Source organism: Cuculus canorus, chromosome 7, assembly GCF_017976375.1.
Source record: "Cuculus canorus isolate bCucCan1 chromosome 7, bCucCan1.pri, whole genome shotgun sequence".
Classification (NCBI taxonomy): Eukaryota; Metazoa; Chordata; class Aves; order Cuculiformes; family Cuculidae; genus Cuculus; species Cuculus canorus.
The window spans coordinates 7,686,833-7,701,169 of record NC_071407.1 but is presented as its reverse complement, the minus strand read 5'-3'; the positions used below and the strand labels follow the sequence as shown (position 1 = coordinate 7,701,169).

The window sequence follows — 14,337 nt, the reverse complement described above, 5'->3', positions numbered from 1 at the left end:
TTCTCAGTAACATCACAGAACTGCTCAATCTTTAATTTGATTTAATTAACAAATGAGCATGAAACTTGCATTACAAAGTAATTTTCCAGCTCTCATTTCCCCATATTCAGTATTCTCTTCTCTGATCATTGCATACATAATTTGGGTTTGTCTACGTCCATCTGAAGCACAGCTGCAAAGGTCACATCTTTTATATTCCACCACTTCTGTACCTTTCACTGACATATCCTTCTCTGTTTCAAAACTGTCTCCAGTTCCAAGGCCCTGCAATGCTTATCCCCAGTGTCTCCAACTCATTCAGCATTCCACTGCTCAGCTACCTACACCAGCCTACAGATCACACCAATTATTTTTTCACACAAGCTTGGCTGAAACAAATGTCTGTCATGACTGCCAATACTGATTCATCATTTCTTTACACTCCCCAATCTCCCAGCTGCTGTTATTTTATATCCCCATTTTAATTCTTTGGTAGACAGTACCATTTGCTTTGTATTTATAAAATAAAAAAGCAAAAGTAGGTCTCCTATGTTAAGGACCTCAGGTACTGCTGCAAAAATATTAAATTTAGGTGGCTAGAAAGCACATTAACTTACTCAACATTCTTTCAAAGCACAACTCAAAGAACTGTGTGGCAAAACCCTACCCTACTCACTACTTCTCTGCATAGTCATTAATTTACTCCCACTTACCACTCTTCTGTTTACAGATCCATCAATTTATTATCTCAGCTCTTGTTACTATACTGACAGCAGAAAATCTATGTTAGTTACCTGTCCCCTTTAACTCCCTATTAAGCTTCCAGACTTAGTTCTCCAAGACAGCTTCAGCCTTCTTGTTGACTGAACCCATCTTACATAGCAATTCAGGTTGTTTGGGATATTTTCCTATGAAGATTGACTATTCCCTTAAATTTTGTGACATGGTACATCTCAAGTGACAGCACTTTCAATCGCTTTTTAAATGACTGATTAAAATGTTTAACAGTGTCAGTTTTAAGAATGATACCAAGCAAGAAGCACACCTACTTAACAATTCTTTCTTAGCAAGCACCTGACATAAGATGAGCGTGTTCAGCATCAGCAGTCTGTGAAGATATTTTTGTGAAAACAACATGCCCACGTGTAGACAATCCACTGGCTTCTCTACAGGGACAAAATCAAAACACGGGGGGAAAAGCCCACAAAAAAGACAAAAGCAACATGACTTACCATTCCAAATACCTGGTGCTGGACCCAGTTGACGTAGTCATTTCTGATATCTATCAAATCTTGGATCTCGTGGATGTAAAATTTGTCATACTGTATAACTTGTCCTCTTTCATTTACCTAAAGAATTGCAATGTATTTTTAAATTAGTATTTTTTATAACTGTTTTCAAAAGGACATTTCCTGAATTTTTCAAACATTTCATGTCAGACACCAACTAAAAAAAAAAAATTCTAGAAAACAAACAGTGCCTATAAAAACACAAAAACAATGTTAAAGACATGGATATATGGATTATTCACAGTTTCAAATGCAGAAAAACTTAACTGAGCATGCAGTACTGCCCAATACAGCACTGCCACTTAGAAATATCCTATGATCTACAGGAACAGTGATGAATTTGCATATTCATGTACACAATGGAACAAAACCAGAAACAAGTGTAAGACCTATGATTGAAGAACTCTGCTCTTAATTACAGTATGAATACTGTCTCTACCAGTCAGCAGAGGAACAGTTTCTATGTAAAATCATTAAGCTTCAAAAAAGAGAGATGTGGAAAAATAACTTCACACAAATGCTTGTCTACAGCACAATTTTAAACCAGAAGGACCTACACTTCAACGCACGCTTTAACGCACACTTCTTCTCCCAGGGACTGTTAGGCACCATTGACTGCCAAAACAGCAACATTCTGTCTTTATGCCTAGATAATCTAAGCCTGCTTTTCTCAAACGACTTCACCGCCACCACCAACCCTATCACACCACCAGATACTAAATGTCTGAAATACCCCAGATACATTGCTCCATTTTTTCCTTTTACTTTAATCTAAATCAGCTACCTAAGACTATACCAAGACAAATATAGTTGGGCAGCAGGGCAGGTACAAAGGTAGTTATTTCTACATATTATTCAAAGCTGGGTCTTTAAAAAAAATAGGAACTTAGAGGACAGTCATGTTACGATTCTACAATTACCCACAAAGCTTTAAGATTAACTTCAGCTGTTAAGATTTACAGCTACTACAAGCCTGAGCAATGACAGAGATCCCACAGGGAGCAAAACAACAATTTATTATATACCAACAGCTTTTCATAATGGAATCTGTATCAGACATCTTGCACTTCTAACACAAGATAATTCCTGAACAGTCTTACTCTCAGCTTTAATTTGATAGTCTCCAAAAAGAATAAAGAAAAGCTGAGCAAACACCAACACATACAAATTCCAACTTTCAAAGCAGAAATTTCTTCAACTCCTTCTGACAGCTCAGAGAGGAGGGTTGTTACATAGAGCACCCAAAGGCCAAACTTAGACACCTGGGCCCATTTTGCTAGATTGTACAAATACAGTGCTTGACCAGCACCTTGAGGAGTGCCTAAAATGCTCTCTTAGCACAGAAACACCACACCAAAGGACCAGAAAAAATGACAGAGGGAAAAAAGAATGGGGTGGGAAGGGAAACCTCAGCAGCAATGAGATAATAGACTCTGATGTGTGCCCTCTGGTTACTCCAAATGATTTAGGCTATTTTTGTTCTGAGTTCATCAACCCATTAGTTTTCATTAATTCAGTCACAATATTAACAAATGGAATAAACAAATTGGAAAACAAAATGTTGCTCTTGATAAAACTATGCAGATTTTTCTTTTTCAAAACACAGCTTGCTCTTATCTTCCCTTTGTGATCTTATTTGCTATCATTTCAAGTTTAAGATGCAATTCTTTCCAACACACCCTCACAGACGCAACTGACTGGGTCAGTTTGTGTTCCCAAGAAAACAGATGATTTCATCACCATGTCAGATTGGAATCCAGAATTCCAATGGTTTATAGATCCAGATGGAACAACTATGGATATCTCTGTAGATGCAGTCTAAGTATTTGAAACTCCTTAGTAACTTCTTTGAATAACTACAGAACATACAGATACTAACAAAACCAAACAGACAAGTAGTTGGTTAAAACGGATGTAAACCTACTCTATGCAGTATTTCCAGAACTCTGAAAGCCGTGTGTAGGAAATTGGTAAGTATTCTTCTTTCAGAAGCTGGAATGCCAATCTTGCACAATTTCAAGAGGTGGACTACGACATCCTTGTAGAGTTCCACTATCTTGAGGAACAATGGAGGTTCAAGTACAGACCACCAATTTTCTGTCAACAAACGGTGAACACATGAACTTAGTTTGGCTAGAAAGCGTATTTGTCAGTTACCTAAGAATCTGCCCCTTCCCCTCCAAGAAAGTTTAACACAGCAAGAGTGGTGCAAACTTTTAAACAAGAAACCACTCTTTGTATAAATAACGAAATCTCTATTCAAATGCTCTACTCTTACACGCAAACTCTTTAAATTTTCTGTTCATCCAGAGCACAACAGTATTACAAAGCAACTTTTGACATAAAGCCAGATGGCACAAACCCTGAAACCCTAAGGAAACCGTCCTGAGACCAATGGAAATCGAAGCAAGCAAAAAAGCATAGACGGTTCAAAGAAATTATCAGTTTGCTTTTCTTTACAGCATACTAGTCCTTTACTCTGACCAAAAACTACTGAAAAACAAGAGAGATGATTTACAAGGCAAGAAATAACTGAGTAAGATAGCACTCTCTCAAGAAGTTACAAATTAAAAACAAAATATCCTGAAACTTTAAGCTGAATTTCAGGAGTCACAATCACGTGTCAGGAAGTAGAGTTAAAAAAACAGTTATTCTCAGCTGCCTATTTAAAGACCACATCTTAGGATCAGTGAGAAAACATGAACAGCTCAGAAGAAACAAAACAGGTGCTGTAGTCAAAACAATTTAACATCTGCTCTACAACACTTCTGTAAATTCCTTAGAGCTTGTTAGCTGTCTGATCACATAAATTTCACTTTAGTGTGAAGATACCTATCAAATACTGTGAAGTACACAGTTTATTTCTTCCCCAATGGAATCAGCCCAAAAATTACAGATGAATTACCAGATGAATTCATATGTGAATGCCAGTTAACTTACCCAGAAGCAAGAGAATAGATGTTTCCTTAAACATCAAGCAACATTAACCCATAACTTTGTCAGTGGAGAATTCTATAGTACCATAAATACACAGCAGGTGTTGCTGAGACCATGTCTTCCCTGATGGAATTTCTATACTTTTCATCTGGAGATCCCTAGTCTAAACAGTAAAGAATTCAGTTTCTTACCAAGAACCTTCAGAGGAGCTTTTTCTAGGTTCAGAATAGCTGTTCCAAAAGGAATAGCTAACGTTGTGAAATTGTTTGCATCGCTCATCAGTGGGCATTCTGGTAGAGTGAGATATAGCCTCAAAGCTTCAACATCTGGTAGAGAGCTGGTCAATTTGGGAATAAGGTTCTTTTCCAAACTAGCCGCCACCTACAGCACATCATAAAATTCAGTTTATTTCAATGAAATTGTGAATTCAAACAAATGTCCATCCAGACAAAAAATAATCTAGAAAACAATCATCAAGCGTTTACATTAGACTATTACACATTTAGGATCAAAGGCAGCATATTACATATTAAAATGTAGACACATACAATAAGCTGATGTGTTATCTAACTGGCACAACACAACAGTTTTGCATATTTCAGTTGATATATTGAGTGCAGAAAGTTATTAAAAGGGTCAGAGCAAGCATAACACAGAAAGGTAATCCCAAACAAAGAAAACATGCATCACAAACCTGTTGTGATATATGAGCATGGTCAGGCTGTATAAGTTTGTGAAATAGTAGTCTAGCAGCATTCATGTCAACCCCTGAGAATCTAGCGCTGGTTTTGTAATGATCATCATTGCTGCAGCAAGAAAAAAAATACAGAGAAAATACTGAATCCTGTATTCTCACCAACTCAAGGATTTTTTCCACCTGGAATTTTTAGCCCTACTTACTAAGGAATTAAAACAGGAGAGATCAAAGTATCAGACTTGCATTTCTTACATGACCTTTGAAGCCACTGAAAAGAATCTTCTAATTGCAAGACAGCCATGTAAACCCACCAGCAACTAAACCAGGCTGTGCAATACATCCCTCTTGAATTATATACAAACTGTGGCTGAGAAGCAATGAGTTCTGCTCGTTCACATGGCAGCAGCCAGGTGGCACACTCTTCCAAAGATAGGTAGAAGACATGCTGCGTTTGGGCCCGCTGAGAAACCATAAAGCAATAAAGGAGCCAGGAGTTTAAATTGTGGGTATCAGAGTAACAGTACAATAAGGAAATACTGTGAAGGTTATAGCTGAAACAAGAGACAGCAGGAAGGCATCCACTATTTATTCTGTCCACAGGAATACTTGTTTAAAAGCCTGACCACTTACCTCAAAGCCAAAAAGCTCCCATTCAGGCACCCAGCTGAGGAGAATGTTCCATCAATTTCACTGAAATTGTCCATATGAAATAAGTTACATTTATTTTGTTTTCTTTTTACATGTACTATTATTTTTCAGCATGCAACTAGATACTTAATTTAATCTTGTATAGTTATCTAAAATGTGACACAAATTATAGGGACAAAAGGACTGAAACTACTTGACGAGCATAACAAGGAAAGCACAGCATAAACTCTGCACTGATTATAATCACTACTTAAAAACAGCTTTGCTGTGTATGTACAGAACCCCATAAATGTCCAACCCAGAGGTAAAACAATAAAAGACAACTCCTACAACGTCACTTACTTAGCTATCTCTACAGGAAGTCTTCCAGATGGGAAAGTCAGCAATCTTTGAATAAACGTTTCATTCACAGTCCAAATCTGCTTCAAGAAGTCAGGATATCTAAAATCATCTGGTGGCACCATGTTCTAAATTTTAATGAAAGCGTGAAAAATTAGGCACACACTACTGACTTCCAGAAAAATCATCCTGCGGCTGAGCTTTTTATCTCTTCGTTGACTGACAGTCTGCCTACCCAGACTGTTACTGTGAAACAAGCCCAAGGATAAATTCGCTATATTCCAGCACTTCTGCATTCACTATGAAAGCAGAGCATACACTAAAACCGCCTAGATCAGTGTTAATTCACACTACAGCTTCCTCCATGGTAAACTCCCTAAACATAAAACACTTTTCTAGAAGCTGAACAGTAAAAGCAAGCTTTTCACAAGAGTAGCAGGCATATCTTCTCCCTTGTCACTACAAGCCAGTTAGCTCGCTGCCAGGCTGTGAGTACACAGAAAAAGAACTATTCAATTTTTTGGACAGCTGCTCTCCCACTCCACTTCCATCAGACTTCTCTGAGAATGAATCATGTTTCTCTGTATATTTACTGCGTTATCAGATGAGCTGCATTTTGATGCTCATATCAAATGAATTCCAGTAAGATTTCTAATACTGAAGAGAAACAGAACTGATAGCATTCTTCTGATCAGAAGCCCCAGTTCAAAAAAAAAAATGGCAAATGGCACCAAAAATAAGGTTAAACTACTAAAACAAAACCTGTCTCTCCTGGGAGTGCAGCACAACATAGCCAACTTGGTATAATTACAACTAGCCATTGCCAAAACTCAGTAGTTCTAAGTCCATCCCACAGGATCAGGATGAAAAAAACCTTCTTGCTGTTTCATTATTTATCAGGCAGGAGCATCACTGAAACTCAAAATGAAACAACTCAGGGAACGGAGCTCCCAAAAATTGACTTGAGAAAACAAATGGATTTTGGCCGAGATGCCTTACCTGGCAAGGACACCCAAGTCCCAGGGGTCCAGTACTCACTTAACTTTGAAAGAATTCAGTACAAATTACCAAACTAAGAAGTATTAAGAGGGACACTTTTGCAGCATCAAAGTTCATCTATTGCTAATACTTCTCTACAGAGCAAACCACAACAACTGCATTCATAGCCTCCAGTTCACCTCAAATAGTCAGTCAGAATCTACTTCAGTAATTCTTAAACTTTCTCGTGGGCAATTTTCAGAAAGGAGTTTTAATAAAGAAGTTTTGAGCCTGTGTTACCAATAATTTCCCAGCCTGCATCTGCTAAACAAGCTTCTCTCAAATACCGCAACAGTTACCACAACTCAATCAGAAAACCACCTTAGAAAAATTGCTAGTTTTGTATGACCAGAACAGGCTCTGGGAGCTAAGGGTTGTCAAAAGCCTGACCATGTGTTCAGTGTTTCTTGACAAACATGTTTCCCACTAAAATCTGTTTTGCTTTGTGCCCAAATATATACTCTACATATTCAACTCCCAATGCCTCATAAATACTCGTGGTCTAACATCTGCTGGACTATACTGAAAATAGTCCCTATACGAATTCAGGGATATCTCTTCATCTTGGTTTTTCCTCCCAACTCACCCTCTAACAGCATTTTCTTTCTGTTGTACTCCCACATTGCCATTTTTCTTGTCCTTCCAGACTTCTTTTTTCAGTACTAGAATTTAAACAGATCAACTCTTGCCCTTTTAAGTTTTAAAACTAGCATAAAACTCCAACACATAAACTCTGTAACTGCCTATCACTGTTCGCAAAAAGCTCCATTTGTTTCCTCATCACTGTGGTATGCAAAAATGGCTACAGAGCATCAGACAGCAAAGCTGCAGTCAGGAGTTACTGAGGAGGGCTGGGCAGGCGTGAAGCGCTCAAATATTTAATCACCTCTTCCTTTATAAAAAGGAAAAGAAGCACCTGCATCCATCACTCGGGGAAAAAAGCTATACCAGAAAGCCTCAAGAGCTTACTGACAGCTAACAATAACTGGATCCAAGGCCTCCAACTGCTAAACTGACTCAGCGTCTTGTGCTTCCACATTGCTCTAACAAACTTTACAATTTAGTCATGCACCTTCAATATGAAAATCTTTTAAAATACATCAGAAAAAACTAAACGTTAACTTTGACAGACTTTGGAGCCAAAGCATATTTAATTTGTTACCTGTGGATAAAAGTAGTGTGCAAAACTTTGGTCCCCACCAGAGAAAATTCTCTTTACACAGTAACACTCCTCACTGTCTGCAATAGGAATGAGAAACAGGCAACTGAAAAGGTGAACGTGAGAAACAATTAAGGCACTCCAAACAACATTCAATTAGTAAAAGGTTCCTTCCTTAGGTAACCCCTTGAAGCAGATCTTTGCAATGCGGTAGTTAAGACTACCTTTAATGGAGATAAAAAGCTAACAGCCCTGAGTTTTAGTTGTAGGGCTAACAAAGGACCTAACCCAACAGTACAAGCAGACATGTATTTCCCACACGCAGAAACAGACTAAGTAATAGTGAAAACAAATGTTTGGAAGAAAGTGATTATAGTCTCTAGTTTAAATCTTAAGATCTGTAAGACAGTATAATGGAACAGTAATCCTAGAAGTAAATATGCCAGATGTTGCTTACCTGTAGTTACCGGGCACTGACTGCTGTAAGGAATCCAGTTTCCTTTCACTGTGAAGGGGCTCTTCCTGTTACTGGTTGTTCCTGTACCTAATTGTCCATTACCTCCGAGTCCAAAAGAATAAATTCTTCCAGATGAAGGAACAAAAGCAGTAGTGTGCTGCCTAGGGCAAACAGAATTAAGTAACAAAACCTTAACATGCTTTGTGCAGGCCAGCCCAAGAACTGTGTCAAACGTTAAAGGTCCCGTAGTATCAAATGCTCCACTTCCTCACTGCAAGCATTGCCACTGGCAACACTCCAGTTAAACTCCAATAGGTAATACTCCATTTTCATGGAAAAGGTCACAGATGCCAGCTTCTGCCTTGAACCTCTGCTTTGCCACAGTCTGACCTTTAGAGCATATCTCTAGACATTCAGAAATGTGAAGTCTCTACCAGACTGGCTGCATCTCCTTTCCCCTTCCATCCCCTCAACTTACACGCACTCTTTCCCATAATGAGTCTGGGAAGAACAAGTATTGAATTTATGTGAACTATGAGAAGCGGATGGGTCTAACTCAATGTCAACCAAATTGCTAGAAAGATCAGTTTACATTTACGTATTTTTTTAACCCCAATAACATAGTGCACATATCTCTTAAAAAATTATGTTGCCTCCCTCACTTTGTCGTCTTGGAATGCAATTCTTTGGACAGGAACATTTTAATTTCATGTGTGCTAGGAATTTTTCCCAGCTCTTGGGTGCTATTATAATATACACAACAAATACCCATTAGGAATTGAAGTGCCGCTAAGTATTACAGGTATTTAACAAAACAAGTTATGTTTCCAAATTTTACACTTATCTTCAGTGATGCTCATGTACCTCCACAAACAAACTTGTTCTTTAATAGAAAACGATAAAGTGACAGCAATAAACTATAGCTTCACACTTCAAACTGATGATCTACACTTTCAGCTTCAACAATCAGAGCCTCTCAAACAGCATAACTTCCTTTACTTCTTCTACTGAATGTTTTTAGAATCCCAGTAAGGTTTCTAAATATCTTTGTCAGAGACCATCATCTCTTCCCCACTTCATACTACAATACACATGAAGTTTTATACGGAACAAGTTATTTGTAAGATGCAGTGGCAACACAGAACAGACCTTACCTGCCACAAGTGATTTGCGTCACAACACTTCCCATGAGTTCAAAAACTTTCCTTGGGTTTATTTCATGGCTGGTAGAGTTATGACCCAACTGACCATAGCCTCCCGCTCCAAATGTAAAAACTCCACCTTCCTGAACGAATAAATGATTTGCATTAAACTTATAATATATCTCAGAACAAAAAACTTAACACAAATAGGGATTTAATAAATCTACCTTGTCCGATGATTTTGGAATTGTGGGGAAGGGAGAGAAAATATACATGCACTGGAGGGGCCCAAGAGATAGAAAGGTCACAAGTTAATTACAGTTACAGAAATGTGGCACAGCTATCAATCATAATCTTATTTGTGTTAAATTGCATTCTTGTAATTTCCACGTTACTATATACTAGTCCTGCCCTTACCTTGTGTCATCAATGATCCTCATTTTCCCTCTTTTGTCAGTTTGCTTGATGAACAGTATATAAACTCACACTATTAAAAAAAGCTATACTTTGGCTTTTAAATTCTGAATATAAATTTTAAAGCAAGAACTAAATAGGAAGTTGCCCTTCTCAGGCAGATGATGCAGAGCATGACTGAAATAGTTGGCTTCATTATTTGAAAGCATGAGAAACCATAAATTTCAATGCTGTTGTAAGACAAGTACTTTTTAAAAAGTGGTTTTGATTAATTTAATCAAGAAATTAAGTAAAAACTTTACTGGAAGAATGTTAAACCAGAAACATTTTCAGAACTTGTACAACTTACCTTACAATAACTTTGAAACTTTCCATTTTCAAATGCTTTCAAATTGTAAAGCTCTTTCTTTCAATTCTACTCTGCATCAGACTGGGCCTCTGCTGGAAACCATCATTAAAAAGGCAGCATCCGCTGAGAAAAACCAACAGCCTCATCCACTGAATCAGGGTAACAAACAGCGACAAGTTTTCCTAAACTTCAGGGCTTACTAACGCTCACACATATATGTACTGCCACCTAGAACAGGTAGAAAGCAAGACCCCTTGTTCTCCCAGGCCTATCATACAAGCGAAAATAGAGCCATACGGATGGGTGACAGAAATAATGCATAGAAATGTTTACAGCAGAGTCCATCAGCTTTCAAGCAAGCTTGATATTAACTTCTGTACATTAAAAAGGGAAACATTTAGAATGCAAGTTACAGACTGCTGTTTTCTTTACATTCCGTATTTCCTTAACCTCCCCACAATATCTCAATATCAATTTGAAGATTGCAAAGTTGCCACATTTTTTTCAGTCAACGGAAGAGAATATTTTAGGACAAAAAGCAATTGTTTGTGAACAGCATTTTTCTTTCACTGTAGAAAATGAAGCATGTATAAACAAGAAAAGTAAGACCACATTTACACAACTGCAAACAGTAATTCACCAACAAAACTTTAAACAACTATACATACCAATTCCCCCAGCATTTCATAGAATCATACAATCACTGAGGTTGGAAAAGACCTCTAAGATCACCCAAGTTCAACCAGCAGCCCAACACCACTGTGCCTACTAAATCATGTCACGATGTGCCATGTCTACTTACTTTTTTAATACCTCCAGGGATGGCAACTCCACTTCCCTGGGCAGCCTATCCCAGTGCCTTACCACTCTTTCAGTAAAGACATTTTTCCTAATATTCTATCTAAACCTTTCCCTGGCACAACTTGAAGCCATTTCATCTCATCCTATCACTTATTACTTGGGAGAAGACACCAACTCTCACCTCTCTACAACCTCCTTTCATGTAATTGTAAAGAGAAATAAGGTGCCTCTCTTTCCTTTAAATTCAAAATTAACTTGGTCTGATCAGTGATTATGGTAATATCAGAGGCATTGCAGTCAGAAAACAGCTGATCTCTTTAGGATACATCAATATACATTTCAGTCTCTGCACAATTTTAATAATGCAATGTGCACTGTTGTATCAAAAATGCTCTATATTTGTACGATCAATTTCACCCAATTTGACAAAAATTTAAAACTATTCTTACAGCCTTTGTTTAACTTCATCCAACAAACTTCAAAGAAATTTTATGTGGAATTTTGTTTATTATTTCCTATTCAAGTAGCATCTTCTCCTCAAAGCAGTAAAAAAAAAAAAAATCAAAATTTTAAATATATCTTTAAATATCTTACTTTTGTGAGGGCAGCTGTATGATCTTCTCCACAACTTATGTGAACAACTTTCTGACTTCTCAGTGACTTTAGCAGCGTGGGAACGTACCTGTCTGAAAGGTTTAACAGAGCAGTAGATTGCTTATTTTGAAAATAAAAATCAGAAAACAGTTTGCTCACTTATTCTAATTCACTTCCAGACAAGCACTTTATACTTGTTAACATAATCCAATTATTGTGACTAAGTCTGGGTGTCTGTTTTGCTGTAACAACACTTTGTTCTCAAACAGAAACTACTACAAACAAAATACTTTGTAGCAAATAGTTACATTTTCACTAGCACAGGATCACATGTCAATATATGAATCATGAAACAGAAACAGTATGTCAGCCCTGCCATGGACCATGAGAAAAAAAAACAAACGACCATTGTTTTGAATTGCTTATGTGCTTCATGTTTCTGAAGCGTTCCCGTAAGTTGGTTATCAGCTGGTTATAGTTCAATACTACTGAATGTATTATAGCATGGAACGTTGAATAATTAGGAAGCAGAACTATCTGTCCTCCATTGCCAGAAAAAATCAACTTTGCCATTCAGTTGGACAGAAGTATTTTATTTTAAATGTTAATCCTAACATCTTAAAATTTGTCAGATACACCAAGATGCCTGGAAGAGGCTCTACCAAGGCATAAAAAAGGGATTTTACTGGGAAGGGAAGCTATAAAAAATAAAATGGGGTCATATGTAATCCAAAGAATAGGTAGAAGCAACTGAAGTTTCCCATGAAAACTTGATTTCTGAAAAGTAGGTGTCATTTTCTTATTACATGAGTGTGACCACATTTAAAGCATGAATTCAGATATGTATTTTAACTACAATACATTTTTCTTATTTTAAATGGTGTTAAGAACAGTAAGCCAATGACAAGATTTTAGCTCATTAAACTAACTGTAGTTTACCCTATACTATATACTGCAGGAATCTCATTTTGTCTAACTTAAACATTTGCTTAAAACCATTTATGAGTATTGACACCTGAGAAAAAAAAAATTTGGAATCGGCTAGCCGAAAACCATGAACTATTATCAAAAGTGGCCAGTGAAAGGCAGAGACCCACACAGCACTAACAAGCAATAAAGATTCTTCAAGTGCATCTACTAAGAACAATCCAACAGTATTGATAGATGACTGGTTTTGTGAAGCAATTTCACCTACCAAAAATTCAGTTCAAATTGTTAACTACCACAAAGTATCTTAATTCAATCCCATTCACAATGTTTAAGCTACAGAAAACTCTAGAACAAGAAAAGGAAACAGGTCAAGTAGAATAGAATTCAACATAATTATCAGAATTTTCACTACAAAACAGCGAAGGGGGAAGAAAAAACCTGTCTTCTTTATGCAATCCCACATGACACTGGCATTCTCCAATAATATTCAACACAGGTTTGTTCTGTCTACTCCTTTCCTAGAAACACCGCTGTCTTTAGCTTGATAAACCCAGACCTTCGGCATGAAACTTAAGTAATGCTTACTTACCATTATCATCATTAAGACCCAGCTGCCCAAATTTGTTGCGACCCCATCCAAATATGGCTCCAGAAAGAGTTAGTACGAAACTATGAGCTCCTCCTGCTGCAATCTGTGCAAAAGGGATTCCCAGCAGAGATTTTATCACTTGCGGTGAGTTTTGTTTTTTATATTCGTAACCTAAGCCCAGCTGGCCATATTTATTTTGTCCCCAGGAAAACACTTCACTTCCTGTTTAAAGGAAAAATAAAATAAATACAGTCAATATATTTTAATCCCATAAAGTTTATTTACTGTAAGAAAAGCTATAAGTTAGACAATTACCCTTCAAATATTTTTGAGTTTGAAAATGTACACATTCAATGCAAGTATTTAAGCAGACTGAAAATATTTACATCACATTCAAACCCCTTGAAACTGTTTTTAACATTCCCGTTAAGCAGTGCTAGATCAGTTGAGTTTGGTTATTACAATGCAAGATGCTGTTCCATCTGGAGTTCCACTACTGCCTACATTTTTATGCAGAAATCTTGTTGAAATTGCAATGTGGACACGCAAAAGCTTCCAATTTCCAATCACAAACCTCATTTAAGCTTTTATATAATAACGTACTTAATGTTTGCACACAATTGAAATGACACATTTTAAATTTTAAAATATAATAAATTTTTAAATATTATATTAATGATACGATCTCTGAAGCATACTTGTAACGTCATTTGATGCCTTATAAAGAAAAATACATTTTGAAGAATCAGAAATCAGAGCCATTCATGTTAAGGCTGCCTCCAAATGAAACAAAAAACATTTTGCCTAAGTATTTCCTACATCAAGGAGCAACACCTAAACACAGAAATATTTTGCTTTTACTGGTGTGATACATTTCAAACAGTAACGTGACCTTCAGGCAGTAATGTTTCTATTCCTCTCCCACCTCGCCTTTCCAATTACAGTTTTATCAAGATGGAAACCAATGAAACCCAC

At 37.1% G+C, this 14,337-nt stretch overlaps 1 protein-coding gene across 3 annotated transcripts in view; it reads right to left on the bottom strand.

Moving 5' to 3' along the window:
* Positions 1 to 14,337, bottom strand: part of HERC4 (HECT and RLD domain containing E3 ubiquitin protein ligase 4) — a 33,449-nt gene that overhangs the window by 10,441 nt on the left and 8,671 nt on the right. For all 3 annotated transcript variants that reach the window (XM_054070823.1, XM_054070825.1, XM_054070824.1), the window contains exons 6-16: positions 13,363 to 13,584; positions 11,844 to 11,935; positions 9,698 to 9,828; positions 8,544 to 8,704; positions 8,090 to 8,166; positions 5,893 to 6,017; positions 5,533 to 5,592; positions 4,900 to 5,011; positions 4,397 to 4,586; positions 3,193 to 3,365; positions 1,212 to 1,328 (exon numbers count right to left, since the gene is read on the bottom strand). In XM_054070823.1, the coding sequence (XP_053926798.1) occupies positions 1,212 to 1,328; positions 3,193 to 3,365; positions 4,397 to 4,586; positions 4,900 to 5,011; positions 5,533 to 5,592; positions 5,893 to 6,017; positions 8,090 to 8,166; positions 8,544 to 8,704; positions 9,698 to 9,828; positions 11,844 to 11,935; positions 13,363 to 13,584 (1,460 nt within the window). The remainder of the gene's footprint in view (positions 1 to 1,211; positions 1,329 to 3,192; positions 3,366 to 4,396; positions 4,587 to 4,899; positions 5,012 to 5,532; positions 5,593 to 5,892; positions 6,018 to 8,089; positions 8,167 to 8,543; positions 8,705 to 9,697; positions 9,829 to 11,843; positions 11,936 to 13,362; positions 13,585 to 14,337) is intronic.